At 60.5% G+C, this 13,825-nt stretch overlaps 2 protein-coding genes across 3 annotated transcripts in view; one reads left to right on the top strand and one right to left on the bottom strand.

Moving 5' to 3' along the window:
* The window catches only part of SAMD4B (sterile alpha motif domain containing 4B), a 33,918-nt gene extending 33,229 nt beyond the window's left edge, over positions 1 to 689 (top strand). The window contains 1 exon segment of the mRNA XM_030544447.1: positions 275 to 689. Within this exon segment, the coding sequence (XP_030400307.1) occupies positions 275 to 303 (29 nt within the window). The 3' untranslated portion in view covers positions 304 to 689.
* Positions 690 to 7,072: 6,383 nt separating this feature from the next.
* On the bottom strand, positions 7,073 to 10,461 carry LOC115641346 (suppressor of cytokine signaling 5-like). 2 transcript variants are annotated; one of them, XM_030544429.1, is made up of 2 exons: positions 10,370 to 10,461; positions 7,073 to 8,682 (listed from the first exon to the last, which is right to left on the bottom strand). In XM_030544429.1, the coding sequence occupies exon 2, from the start codon at positions 8,574 to 8,576 to the stop codon at positions 7,401 to 7,403; it is 1,176 nt and encodes a 391-aa protein (XP_030400289.1). In that variant the 5' UTR covers positions 8,577 to 8,682; positions 10,370 to 10,461; the 3' UTR covers positions 7,073 to 7,400. The 2 variants fall into 2 exon arrangements, with proteins under 2 accessions (XP_030400289.1, XP_030400288.1); XM_030544428.1 differs by having other exon boundaries at positions 7,073 to 8,687.
* Between the last annotated feature and the right edge of the window lie 3,364 nt (positions 10,462 to 13,825).

Genomic DNA, 13,825 nt, shown 5'->3' on the forward strand with positions numbered 1-13,825 from the left:
ACCTTGTCGGCAACAGGGCTCCTGTGGCGGAACCCAGCATGCAGCTGGGCATAGTCGGCAGTGAAACCCTGGGCCGAGACCTCCCGCTACTCTTGGCGTTTGGGGGGGCCCAGTGAATTCTTGGCTTCTCGCTTGTGACTGGAGCCGCCACCAGGCACAGGGAATCACCGGCCCCTTATGAACCCCCTTGGCCCGAACCCAGCCACGGGACGACAACTCGTCCCCTTCCATCTCAACACTCAACGCTCTCCGGGCCTGTTTTCTCTCCTAACAGATGGCACCGACAAGACCTCCAGCATCTGACCAGCCTCGGGGATCCGTGGTTCCTGAGAAGCTTTAGGGGGTTCTCTTTATTTTTTGGGGGGGGTGCTTAAAGGGGTGGTTGAATCTTCCACCCCATCCCCCTCCTGCCCTCCCCCAGCGTTTGCCATCAGCTCCGCCTGGGCGAGGGGGTTGGAGGAAGCTCTCACTACAATCTTACCATCTTATACGTTCTAATATTTTTCTACTTTATTATTACTTTAACTATGGTTTAATACTGAGCTGCATCCTGTAACTCCCAGGGTAACGAAGCCAGAAGCAGCAGGATCTTGGGTCACGCATGTGTGTGTGTCTCCTCCCACCCACCTCTCTTCCCACCCCCCCACCCCGCCCATCCTTTCTCAGCGTGGGGAAAAAGAAAGCTGAGAGTGAGGAGTGGAGAAGGAGAGAGAGCGTGTCTCTGATTCACTTTCCTCCCCTCCCCACCCCACCCCAGGGCAGGACGGCCGCTCTTGGCCACGAAAGGCACCAGGGGGCTAACCTGGCGAGCTGGTTTCTTCCGGGTTAGCCCCCCGACACCTGCTTTTCGTGCCTGATCCCTGCGATGGGGGGAAACGCCTCCACAGATGGGGGCCAAGAACTCTTCTGGATTGTATTAAGTGCCTTAACTCCCCACCCCACCCTGTGATGACCTGGGGGCGGGCCTTTGAAGGAGGGCCATGCCCTCCCCCATAAGAGGGTGGCTGGGGGTGTGGCCTTTGAGGGGGTCCGTGCCCTCCCCCATAGGGCAAGGGGTGGATTCAGGGAAAGAAGCCACGCCCCAGAGAAGGGGCGTTGAGCTGGGGCTGAAGAGTAGGGGTGGGAGTGATGGGGGTACTGGGGGGGAGAGGGGTTGGCGCATTGGAGGGTATTTAACCTTTGGGCGTCTTCTCCGGTGGGATGCACCCCAGGAGGGGATTATAAAGCTGCTGTGATTGGAGCATTAGAAGGTTGGTGGGTGTTGGTGTGTGGCTGCATCTGGGGCCCTCAAGAGTCAGCTTGGTTGATGGGTTTGGCGCCCCCCCCCCCCCCCGCCATGTGTGCCCCGGCAGAGGTTGGGAAGACTCCACCCGTACAGGGCAGACCCACCTGGATGAATTGGCAGCTCCCTCCTGTTGGGGTTTGCCTGTGGGTCGCCTCTCCCTGCCTGGAGCTCGTCTGTGTTGGCAGCGCCATCAGACCAAGCTCAGGCAGCTGGTTTAGAGCGCCCCTTCCTGGTCGGGGGCTGCAAAGCACGCAGCTGTGCGGCAGAGCAGCACGGGACTCTCACGATGCTAATGAACTGAGAAAGGGCTTGATGCGAGGGGTTGTTTGCAAGCCCCTTTGGGCTGGTCTGGCAGACACATGCCCCCCTGGGTTTAGGGGGTGGTGGGGACAGAGCTGTTCCTTAAATGCCTTCATGGGGGGGTGAGGGGAAATGAGAATTGAGCCCTGCTGGGGGGAGGAGGGGGGATGCTCAGGCAGGAGCAAGCCCTCCCCTAAGCCCCAAGCTTTGTGTGTGCGTGTGCATGTGTGTAAAACAAAAAAACACTACATGGGCTGGGGGTGGGAGGAGCCTGTGGGCAGGGGGTGGAGCCTGTGGGCAGGGGGTGTGGCTTTTACCCATCCCAATGCCCGTTTTGATTGGATTAACCTATTTTTTTTCCTTCTGATTTGCGACTCTTTTTTTAAAAACAAATAGATTTAAAAGCTTCCAAATTTTCCCTTCCCCGAGCTCTGCTCCCACGGGGCACCGAAGGGCGCGGGCCCAGCTGCGGGAAAGGGGCCCCCGTCTCTCCACCACCTTGCTCCATCACTGATAGCTGGGCAACGGGAGGCGCAGATGACGCCGTTTCAACGGGAGAGCAGAACTGGCGCAAAGGACTGCGCCGCGTGGAGAACCGGGGTCGCCCTGAGGCTTGTGGTATCCTCCAGGCATTCAGGGGCAGCAGAGGGGATCTGGGGTGAGGGTCACACTAGGGATTTGAGGGGGGCAGGGGAGGACTGGGCTTTGCAAGGGCCCTATGGATTTATTTGTGGGGGAGAGGGGAACAGGGTCCTGCCAAGACCTAGGTACAAGTTTGTCTTTTTCCAGAAAGACGCCCTGGGACAAAAAGTCCCGTCTCCTCGGATTTCTCTGCAGCGTGGGGGGAGACGCATGCCCCAAAGCAGATGACCCCCACAGGCTGAGCCCCTCCTGTTGGTACAAAAGAAATTCTCAGCCCACCCCCCAGACCTGTTTAAATGTTAAAGGCCTTTCCAAAGTATATACCGCATAGTAGTGTGTACAAAAAAAAAGCCCCACCCCCAAACGGGGCAACCCCCCCCCAACCTATTTCTACAGTAGAGAGACAAGGTTCCTGTTTCAGATAGAAATGTTATTTTAGATACATTTTATTATGAATAACTTTTGTTATGACTATGGCTGGTAACCATGAATACGTTATTAAAAAACAAAACAGAAAAAAAAAACTTTACAAAAAAAAAAAAACCAAAAACCAAACCCGGCAGCCCGTGTTCGCTGGCTCTTTGTCTCGCTGCGTCCCACCTCCCACTGTCTGTCCGTGTGAAAGAACCTGCCCCCGAACCAAATACGAGACCTCCCCATGGAAACACCCCAAAACCCTCTCTGATAAAGTTGTACTTATTTTGTAACCCTGCTTTTTATTCTTGATTTGTTCGGTGTGGACGGGTGTATTTCTTTACAAAGGTAAGAGCCAGGATGGGGCAGCTGGCCCAGTGGTTAGAGCGCTGGTGAGCGGTGGTTTGCTACTTAAACTCCTGGAGCACTCTGGGCTGGAAGCTGTTACGCCCCTGGCTCCCACAGGCAGAGATCTGGGCACCATCTGGTATTTTTAAACCCAAGATTTTGAGGCCTTCACTAGCGGGGAGGGCAGGGCACTGACTATTTTGTTCCTTCCCTATGCAGGGCAAGCGCTTGGGGAGTGGTAGGAGGGACCCAGATGTGGCACAGCTGTTTAGGTGAATCCTGTCTGGTGTGCCTGGCTATCCACCACCGCCTGCCCCTTCATGCCAGAGGCTGTGCTTCTCTGAGACCCGTGGGCACGGCTGGGGGCCAGCTTGGCTTCCCAAGAGGAGAGCCAGGGCCGGCTCCTTGAGGCAGCAGCATCTCTGCTCACGTGTGAGGCATAACTCTGGGTTTTTCTCCTCTCCATGATCCTGAGCTTCTTTCTCGCTGCAATAGCCAGTGCCAGGCTTCTGTGCAGTTGCCCCCAGCTCTCGGTTACTTCATCCAAACCGTCTTGGGGCAGAAAATGGGGGTTTCGACAGTGATTTCCTCCCCACCCCCCTTCTAACAGTTTGCAGGCAAATTTCAGCTTTGTGGGGTCAGAAAGATCTGTGTTTTTGAGGGGCTTGCCTGCCATTGGCCCCAGGTGTCATTGTCCCGCTGCAGCAGGTCCCCCTTTCCTCTGGTGCCAGGATCTGTTGACTGAACTACGTCCCCCACTGTGCACTGCTGGCAGGGACTCTGGTGCATTGTGGGAAATGTAGTCTGAGCCAGGGGAATGGACAGGCCCCTGAGCCTTGCTGATAGGCTGTCGGCTCCAAATTATCGGAGCTTCCAGGTGTGTGAGCAGGGACTGATGGGGCTGTAACGAGGGGTCCTTGGGCAGAACCCCTCTGCTCTTCCCCCCATGCCATGCTGTCAACCCCCTTAAGCCGAACCTTAGCCCCCCTCAGCTCTGCATCCAACTGGGCCCCTTTCTGCTGCGTCACGCCTGCTGCTGGGGTGGTCCGTTCCCTTTCAGCACACATGCTGATCAGCCCTGGCTGGCATCATGTTCAACCATGGGAACTGATTCTGGGTTCTCGTTGGTAGGGCCCGCCCATGCCCAGCTGGTGCTCGTACTGCTGCACAGGGCAGGACTTGTGCCAGGCTGTACATGTAACAGGGCCCACCCCACTCATCTTCCCCCTGCTGTTCCTGACCCCAGCTCCCTGGGCCTTCCAGCCACTGCTCTGGCACTAACCCCTGCGTGGGAATCAGAGAATATCAGGGTTGGAAGGGACCTCAGGAGGTATCTAGTCCAGCCCCCTGCTCAAAGCAGGACCAACCCCAACTAAATCATCCCAGCCAGGGCTTTGTCAAGCCGGACCTTAAAAACCTCTAAGGAAGGAGATTCCACCACCTCCCTAGGGAACCCATTCCAGTGCTTCACCACCCTCCTAATGAAATAGTGTTTCCTAATATCCAACCTAGGCCTCCCTCACTGCAACTTGAGACCATTGCTCCTTGTTCTGTCATCTGCCACCACTGAGAACAGCTGAGCTCCATCCTCTTTGGAGCCCCCCTTCAGGTAGTTGAAAGCAGCTATCAAATCCCCGCTTCACTCTTCTCTTCTGCAGACTAAACAATCCAGGTTCCCTCAGCCTCTCTGCATAAGTCACGTGCCCCAGCCCCCTAATCATTTTTTGTTGCCCTCCGCTGGACTCTTTCTAATTTTTCCACATCCTTTCTGTAGTGGGGGAACCAAAACTGGAAGCACTATTCCAGGTGTGGCCTCACTAGTGTCAAATAGAGGGGAATAATCACTTCCTTTGATCTACTGGCAGTGTTCCTACTAATACAGCCCAACATGCCATTAGCCTTCTTGGCAACAAGGGCACGTTGTCAACTCATATCCAGCTTCTCGTCCACTGTAACCCCCAGGTCCTTTTCTGCAGAACTGCTGCTTTGCCAGTCGGTCCCCAGCCTGTAGCAGTCCAGGGGATTCTTCCATCCTAAGTGCAGGATTCTGGGATTGGGCAAACTGGCCTGTGTCATGTGAGCCTGGACTGCCCCTTCCCTGGCTCTGCAGGGCTGTAACCGGCCCCGCTCCCCAGGTTGGAGCAGACTCTCTTGTGGCAGCTGGTGGGAGCCCTGAACAGGCGACTGGTCGTGCTGGCAGAGAGCTCGGCGCTTCTGAAAATCAGGGCTGTGGTTTGGCCTTGACCACTCACTTGCTGGTCTTGGCCCAGGCCCCAGGGTCCTGCAGCCCCCGGCACCTCTCCCTTATCTCCACAGCTCAACCTTGGCATTGCTCCTGTCTTTCACCCCCTGCTTCAAGTCACCTTGGAGTGCGGTCTCTGATCCTCATTCCTTGATCGCTCCCACCCCCAGGAGGCAGAACAAACCTAACTTGGGTCTGTAACTTCTGCCCCATACCTGCCTGCCTAGAAGCGGGGCCCCGTTTGCTGCTTGAAGTGTCCCTAAGGCGGGCAGGGGACTGTGGGGCTGCCTGGGGTGAAGCTGGGTCCTGTCTCACACACCCCAGGGCTGGGTGGCTCCAGGCCATGCGGCTGGAGAGCTGAGATGGTGTTTGGCTGGTTGTGGAAAACTGGAGGTTTATAAACAACTCAAGGGGTGTTTCTGGAAGGGGGAGACACCCCAGCTCCCCACACCCAGAGCAGGCTCAGCCTCCTACAATCAAAATCCCCCGGCCGCCAACAGCTGCAAGAGCAGGGCAGCCAATGGACCAGCTCCTGGTCTTGTGCATCCCAGTTGTTCACTGCCGTGGAGATCAACCCTGGGGTTGTTCCCTTGCCAAGGGGCCTGGTTCCCTGCTCCCGGGAGGAGGTGGTTGAGTGACACACGCCTGGAGGTTGGTGAATTAACCCCCCAGCTAGTGCGGCTACAGCACAGGGCCGGACCAGCTGCTCCCAGCCATTGCTCAGAATCCACAAAGGGGGCAGTTGGCCTGTTTTCTACCAACCCGTCAGAGGCAGGATCTGGCTCCTGCATGCAGAGACTGTCCTGATCTCAAGGCTGGCAGGGGCCAGTGAGATCAGCTAGCGCGTGACTTCCCCTGTAGCAGGCCTGAGATCGTTCCCAGCACGGAGCTGTTAGAAAAATGCCCCGGCTTCATTTAAAAATGGGCCATGCTGGAGAATCCACCTCAACTCTCGCTCAATGGGGCCGGAGGTTAATGACTTCACCATCTAAAACCGACACTTCCTTTCCAGTCTGAACTTGTTCAACTTCCAGCCAGGGGGTCATGTTCACCCTTCCTCCACTAGACTGCCCTTGATTAAATATTTGTTCCCATGGCAGGTCACCCCTTCACCTCTTTGCTAAGCTCCTTGGGTCTCTCACAACCAGGCAGGTTTTCTAACCCACTGATCATTCTCATGGCTCTTCTCTGATTTATCAACATCCTCCTTGACTGGTGGGCACCAGAACTGGAGCCAGGATCCCAGCAGTGGTCGCACCAGTACCAGAGTGAGGAAAGAACCCCTCCGCTCCTATACGAGATCCCCGTTCATGCAGCCAGAGCAGAGCCCTGCCCCAGGGAATGGTACATAGGATGTTCTTGTATCGTGTGGCCAGGGTAGGGGGATCGGTGGCAGGGGACAGAGGGGGCACAGACCAAGGAATGGGTCTGTCACTCCCATCCTCTGGGAGAGCTGGGATCCCAGCACATGGCCTCCAAAGGAACCGAGGGAGGAGGGTTGCTCCCCACGATGAGGGGCCCAGCTCCAGTGAAAAACCAGGGGCATGGAGCCCAGGGCTGGAATAGGAGGTGAAGGGGAGTGGGTCACAGCTGAGCATTACCCCTATTTTTCTCAGTTCAGGGGTTTCATCCCAGCTGGATCCAGGTCCGCTAGCCAGAGCAGGGACAGCCTGGCGCTGTAGCCCCAGCCGTCGGGCAGCCACAATGTTCCCGCGTGGCCAAGAGCCCCCAAATCATCTGGTGGAAGCCCGCCCCCTTTCCTAGCTAGCAGTGGGGGCTGAGGGCCACAGCTGGGTGCCCCCATCCCTGCTGCAGCCCAGAGACATGACACCAGGGGTCCCTTACAGTCACAGCAACAAGATTTTATTCCAGCAACCCAGCCCCTTTAAATAAAACAGCTGATTAAAGCTCCGGCTGCCTCCCACCAGGAGCGGGGCAGGGGCTCCTTTAACGAAACCTCCCCCTCCTCGGCCCCGGGGCGGGGGGGAGAGCAGTAATTGGGACACATGGTTCCACCTAACAGTCCCGGGGCACAGGGGGCCCAGAACCTGCTGTTAAAGACAGAAAGTTCACGGGCAATACGGCCTCGTATCAGCCCCGATCCTGGAGCCGGCCCCTCGTCTTTGGGCCATGGCCCAGAGGATGAAAGCCACGGGCGGGGCTCTGGGCTCAGTTCCAGCGGGTGTCCAGCCGCCGCACCCGCACCTTCTGCTTGTAGTGGTATTCTTTGAGGTACTCCTGGAGCGCGCCGGGGATGGGCAGGTGGCCGATGCCGTCGTAGGAGGTGCAGCCGGCCACCACAGCCCGGCACAGGTGCTGCAGGGCGAAGGGGAAGGGCCGGCGCACGGGCCGGGAGAGCAGGGGTTCGAAGAACATGCAGGCGCTAGGGTCTTTGTACCGCTCCAGCAGGCCCGAGACGGTGGGGGCGTGGAAGACGCCAGGGTCGTGCACGTCGAAGCTGAAGTTGTGGTTCCACTGCTCGACCCGGGCGTGGAGTGAGCGGCCGTAGCGCCGGAAACTGACTGAGAAGAGATAATCCTCCTGGGCCGAATCCCGCAGCAGGAAGGTCCCTTCTGGCTTCCCCTCCAGCAGAGCCTCGGCCTGGTAGCGATCCATCACCCCCCAGTAGCAGGGCAGCCGGGTCAGCTGCAGCAGATCTGGCACCAGGCAGTGGATGTAGTCAATCTGGGTGTGGACGCGGAGCTCCGGCTCTGGGGCCGCAGCTGCTGCCACCAACTCCTCCTCCTCTTCCTCCTGGGGGGCCAGGGGGGCCCAGTTGTCCCCGGCCAGTTCGTTCATGCCGGGGGCCAGCTTGGGCCCCAGTTTGTAGAGCGGGTTGATCTGCGCCGTGGCCTCGAAGGTGTGGATCATGGCGTCTGGGGGCGGCTCCACCCCCTGCTCAATGCTGATGCGCCTCCGCTCCCGCAGCCGGTCGTCCTCGTCCTCTGCCGGCCCCGCCCTGCCGCAGGCCAGTCCCTCCTGCGCCGACACGGGCGCCGTGTGCTGCTTGATGAGGTTCCACTTGCGGGCCAGCTCCGAGCCAGCCGGGAAGGGGCAGGTCTCCAGCATCAGCTCCCACAGGTGGATCTTGCGCTGGGAAGGGGAGAATTCGGGGGAGCGGGCCCCACCACTGCCCTTGATGGGGAAACACTGGCCCACCGCGTCCTGGATCCTCTGCCGCAGCGAATGCCCTGCCCGCCGGCCCGGCTCGGCCCCCTCTGAGTCCTGCCCCGCCGGGGGCCCCGGTAGCTTTGTTCTCCTGCGTCCGCTGCGCCGCCCCCTGGCCTCGCCCGACCTCTCCTTGGGCCGGGCCCCTCGCTCTGGCCCCTCTCCGGCCTGGGACATGACAGGGCCCAGCGCGCAGAGGACTTGGGAAGGTGTCAGGGGGCCCGGTCTCTGCTGGGGTGGGGCGACCCCAGCTCGCTCATGGTGGGGACGGGGAGCATCCGGTCTGCACTGAAGGAAGAGAGTTCATTAGAGCCCAGACCCACTGGGACCCCAAGTCCCCTGCGCCCCACCCCAGAAGTGGCTGCATCTCAGCACCAGGCAAGGAATCCGTGTATAGACCCCCACCCCAGCCATGCGTCATCCCAGAGGTGGCTGCATCTCAGCACTGGATGAGGGATCCCCCAGCTGAGGGGGCGCTGGGCTGGCACAACCAGGGCTCTGTCCTGGCCAGTGGACGATCCCATCCTGCCGCAGGTATTTTGTTCAGCGCTAACGGGGAAGTGACAGTCTCCACTCACAAGCCCCCTCCCCCCGTCCACCTGCCCCTGTCCCTCAGCACTCAGGGCGGGGGCATGCTCAGAGTGTGGGGGCAGGGGTGACTCCAGGCCTCAGCACGCCAAGCGCGTGCTTGGGGCGACATGCCGCGGGGGGCGCTCTGCCAGTCGCCGGGAGGGTGGCAGGCAGTTCTGGGGGACCAGCGGACCCTCCGCTGGTCCCCCGGAGCCACCTGCCACCCTACCAGCGACCGGCAGAGCACCCCCCACAGCATGCCGCCTTGCTTGGGGCAGCAAAATGTCTAGAGCCGCCCCTGCATGTGTGTGTGTGGGGGGGGAACGGGACACGGCCCCTTCAGCCAGGAATGAGGCCGGACGATGGCCATTTTGGGGCCCAGCCCAACCACCCGGCAGCAGCTGTGAGGGTCTGGGCCTAGGTTGCTCCATTTCAGACCCCTGCCCCCCAGATCTACCCCACCCCATATCCCAGCCCTGCCCAATAGATCTACCCCCACCCCATCCTTTTCCCAGCACCTCCCACCCCATATCCCAGCCCTGCCCTACAGATCTACCCCCACCCCATCCTGTCCCCAGCTCTTGCACCCCATATCCCATCCCCACCCATCTACCCCACACATCTCAGCCCTGCCCATTCACCCTTACACCCCACACATTTACCCCCACCTGTACCCAGCTCCCCACACACACCCTAATCCCCACTCCCTGCCCATTCACCGCACACATCTACCTCCAGCTCCCCTCACCCCATATCCCAGCCCTGCCCCACAGATCTACCCTACCCCATCGTGTCCCCAGCTCTCCCTCCCCATATCTCAGCCCCACAGATCTACCCCACTCCCCCCACATCCGCACCCTGCCCATTCACCCCCACACCCCACTCCTGCCCCACACATTTACCGCCCACCTGTACCCAGCTCCCCACACCCCATATCCCAGCCCTGCCCCATAGATCTACCTCCACCCCCACCCCATATCCCAGCCCTGCCCCACAGATCTACCCCACCCCATATCTCAGACCCACTGATCTACTCCACTCCCCCCCACATCCCAGCCCTGCCCATTCACCCCCACACCCCACTCCTGCCCCACACATTTACCACCCACCTGTACCCAGCTCCCCACACCCCATATCCCAGCCCTGCCCCACAGATCTACCCCCACCCCATATCCCAGCCCTGCCCCACAGATCTACCCCCACCCCATATCCCAGCCCTGCCCCACAGATCTACCCCACCCCATCCTTTCCCCAGCTCTCCCTCCCCATATCTCAGACCCACTGATCTACTCCACTCCCCCCCACATCCCAGCCCTGGCCATTCACCCCCACACCCCTCTCCTGCCTCACACATTTACCGCCCATCTGTACCCAGCTCCCCACACCCCGACCGGACTCACCGCGGAGGGGCCCCACGCGGCCAGGCCGGGGCCAGGGCCGGGGCCGGGGTTGGGAAGCGGCGGCCGAAGACGGAGCCAGCCGGGGAGGCGAGGCCGGGCCCAGCTCCCCCCCGCAGCGCCGCCCAGCCGCCGCCGGGGGAAGGGAAGGCCAGGCCGGGAGAGAACCCAGGCGTCCTGCCCCCCCTTCCCGCCAAGAGCCGGGAGAGAACCCAGGCGTCCTGCCCCCCCCCCCCGGCCAAGAGCCGGGAGAGAACCCAGGCGTCCTGCCCCCCCCAAGAGCCAGAAGAGAACCCAGGCGTCCTGCCCCCCCCCCGGCCAAGAGCCGGGAGAGAACCCAGGCGTCCTGCCCAACCCCCCCTCCCCCCGCCGCCCAAGAGCCGGGAAAGAACCCAGGCGTCCTACCGCCCCCTCCCCCCACCGGAGGCAGGAGAGAACCCAGGCGTCCTGCCCCGCACCCCAAGAGCCGGGACAGAACCCAGGCTCCCCCCGCCACCGCCAAGAGCCAGAAGAGAACCCAGGCGTCCTGCCCCCCCCGGCCAAGAGCCGGGACAGAACCCAGGCTCCCCCCGCCACCGCCAAGAGCCAGAAGAGAACCCAGGCGTCCTGCCCAACCCCCCCTCCCCCCGCCGCCCAAGAGCCGGGAGAGAACCCAGGCGTCCTGCCCCCCCCCCGTCCCGCCAAGAGCCGGGAGAGAACCCAGGCGTCCTGCCCTCCCCCTAAGAGCCGGGAGAGAACCCAGGCGTCCTGCCCCCTCGCCCAAGAGCCGGGACAGAACCCAGGCTACCCCCGCCACCGCCAAGAGCCAGAAGAGAACCCAGGCGTCCTACCGCCCCCTCCACCCACCGGAGGCAGGAGAGAACCCAGGCGTCCTGCCTCCCCAGAACCTTCCCCCACCCTGCCCTAACCACTGGACCCCACTTCCCTCCCTGAGCCTGGAGGGAGCACAGACACCCTGGCCCCCAGCCCCTCCTGCACCAGCGGATTCCACTCCCCTCCAGCCCTAAGGAGAGAACCCAGGCATCCTGGGCCCTCTCCCCAGCCTAGTTCCCCATCTCCCCCGGCAACCCAGGGAGGCATCCTGGCCTCCAGCCGCTCCCCAGTTCTGACCACCAAGCACCACCCGCCACAGGGAGAAAACCCAGGCATCCTAGCCCCCACTCCCCCTGCTCTGACCACTGCACCCTCCCACCCCAGGGCTGGGGAGAGAACCACCTCCCTCCCCCCCGCCCCAGGAGTTTTGCACGTTTGTGTGCATGTTGCACACAAGTTCATGTTTCTTGCACGCACCCTGCTCGTCCCTCGCTCAGCGACCTCCTTCCGCACCCACCCCAGGCTGAGCCCCTGCCTGGACCTGACATTCGCTCACAGCCGCGTGTGCCAGGCCCACAAACACCCACGTCCATCTCCATCGCACACATGGACCTTTGCACTCTGGAGTGTCTCTCTCTCTCTCTCCCCTGCCACCTCTCACACTCACAGCCCTCTCCCCCCTCCCCCACGAGTCACACCCCCGCATGCCACACATTCACCCCAGGCCTGGTTGGCCCCCTCCCTGCAAAGCCCAGGGTTTGGCCCGTGCTGGACTGAGTTGGGGGTTCCTCTGCGGAATCACCCCAAAACTGCACCTCCCTCAAATCCCTCTTGGGGTAAAGCAAAGGGCCTTGCCCAGGGCTTGATCAACCCAGGCCTCCCACTACACAATCCCTCCCCCAGCAGGATCAGGGGGAGATAAGCACAGTCCCCCCCCCAGCTGATTCTCACTCCCTAAAACCAGCTCTCTTTGGAGGGAGCAGGCCCAGCTAGCAGATCCTACTGCCCCCTGAACCCCAGTCCTTCCAGCAAACATGGGGTGTGGGTCTGACATCCCACAGGGTCCCATCCGGCCTGTGGAAACATTGGGCCCCCCTTAACTCTCTGGCTCTGGATACCACTTACGCTGCCCTACCCCGCACAGAACCATCTCCCAGCCACTGGTGGGCCATACCCAGGGAGGCTCCCGCCAGTTGCACCAGCCTTGCCCCCCAGAAACATGCTCAAGCCCCCCCCCCCTTGGCCAGTGTAAGCACCTCAAGCCGTCACTGACTACAAGAAAATGAAAAATGCACCAGCCATGTGAATCCTGAGCCAAGATTCCCCCAAGCCCTGCCATCAAAACACACCTGTTTAGATAAAATAAAGCTTGTTTATTAACGAGAGAGATTCTAGGTGACCGAGGCCTCCAAAGGTCAGAATTGGTTACAAAGAAAGCGATCAAATCGCAATCGGCCTGAACCTCGCCAGGTGATGCAAAATTCAAAGCCAGTGGCTTTTTTCAGCCCTCTGGCCCTTGCAGGCAGCTCCCAGTTTTCGGTACACAGCCCAGCGGGTGTCCTTCCAGCAGGCTTCTTTCAGCAGAGATGGGGCAAAGAGAGGGAAAGAAGAAAAAACTTCACTGCCTCTTACTTTATAACCTTCTCGCTGACTCCTCCACTGCCTGCATAGGTGAGATCCAAAGCATCTCCCCAGTAACAAACCTCCAGCAGCCACAGTGGGTTCGAATGAAACGAAACCTGAATCCACAACCACCTCGGCTTCGGGTCTGGTTTTGTAAAACCCAAAATGAACCCAACTCACTATTAAAATTGCTGCCAAGAAGGCCCTGCTTTTGTCTTTTCAGTTGTGAATAGGAGGACGCTCAGCAGCTGATGAGTTGGCAGACAATATTCTGTACAAAGCACCCCTAGAAAAGGGGGGGCCACAGGGGGTTATTTTGAGGTACAGTGTCACACCAGGACAGCGGGTGCACCCCCAACCTTCGCCTCGATGCAGCAGTGCACCCACCTTTGGCCAGGGACCTCAGGGGAACCAGAAGGGTGGTTTCCCCAGCTGGGGGAAATGCCGGTCAGTTTCATGGGGCGGTGCTGGTCAGTTTCACTGCCCCAGACGCCAGCATCACTATACAAGGTCCTGCCCCCACCCCCAAAGCCCATCTGTTCTCAAATGCCCCCCAGCCCTCCCCAAGAAGGGCTCCGCCCGACCCCCTCCCCAAGCAGGGTCTGATCTCCCGCTCACACTGCCAACAGCGAAAGGGCTGGTGAATCCCGGCCCTGGCGCCCTGTGAACGCAGAGAGTGGGGAACCCAGCCTGCCTCCCCCACACTTCAATAGCAGCTTCGAGCCCAGCCCCTGGCGGGGAAAGCGCAGAGTTCAGGGAACAGGGGGATAAACAAGCCCTTTCTCCCCCAGATACCTGTCCCCCCACTCCTCCAACGCACCTTCCCGGCCCAGGCCCTGGGAGTGGGGGCTCTGCACCCACCGCCCGCTCTAGAGAGAAACAGGCCCTGCATAGGAGAGGGCTGGACGGTGGATGCCAGACCCCCCGCTCGCAGCCAGAGCGAGGCAGTGATGCCAGCTGGCTGCCCCTGGCACCAAGAGGGTGGAGATCCCTGGCAGGGCTGGCACCGAGCACAGGGGTGAG

Source organism: Gopherus evgoodei, unplaced genomic scaffold (genome assembly GCF_007399415.2).
Source record: "Gopherus evgoodei ecotype Sinaloan lineage unplaced genomic scaffold, rGopEvg1_v1.p scaffold_34_arrow_ctg1, whole genome shotgun sequence".
Lineage (NCBI taxonomy): Eukaryota > Metazoa > Chordata > Testudines > Testudinidae > Gopherus > Gopherus evgoodei.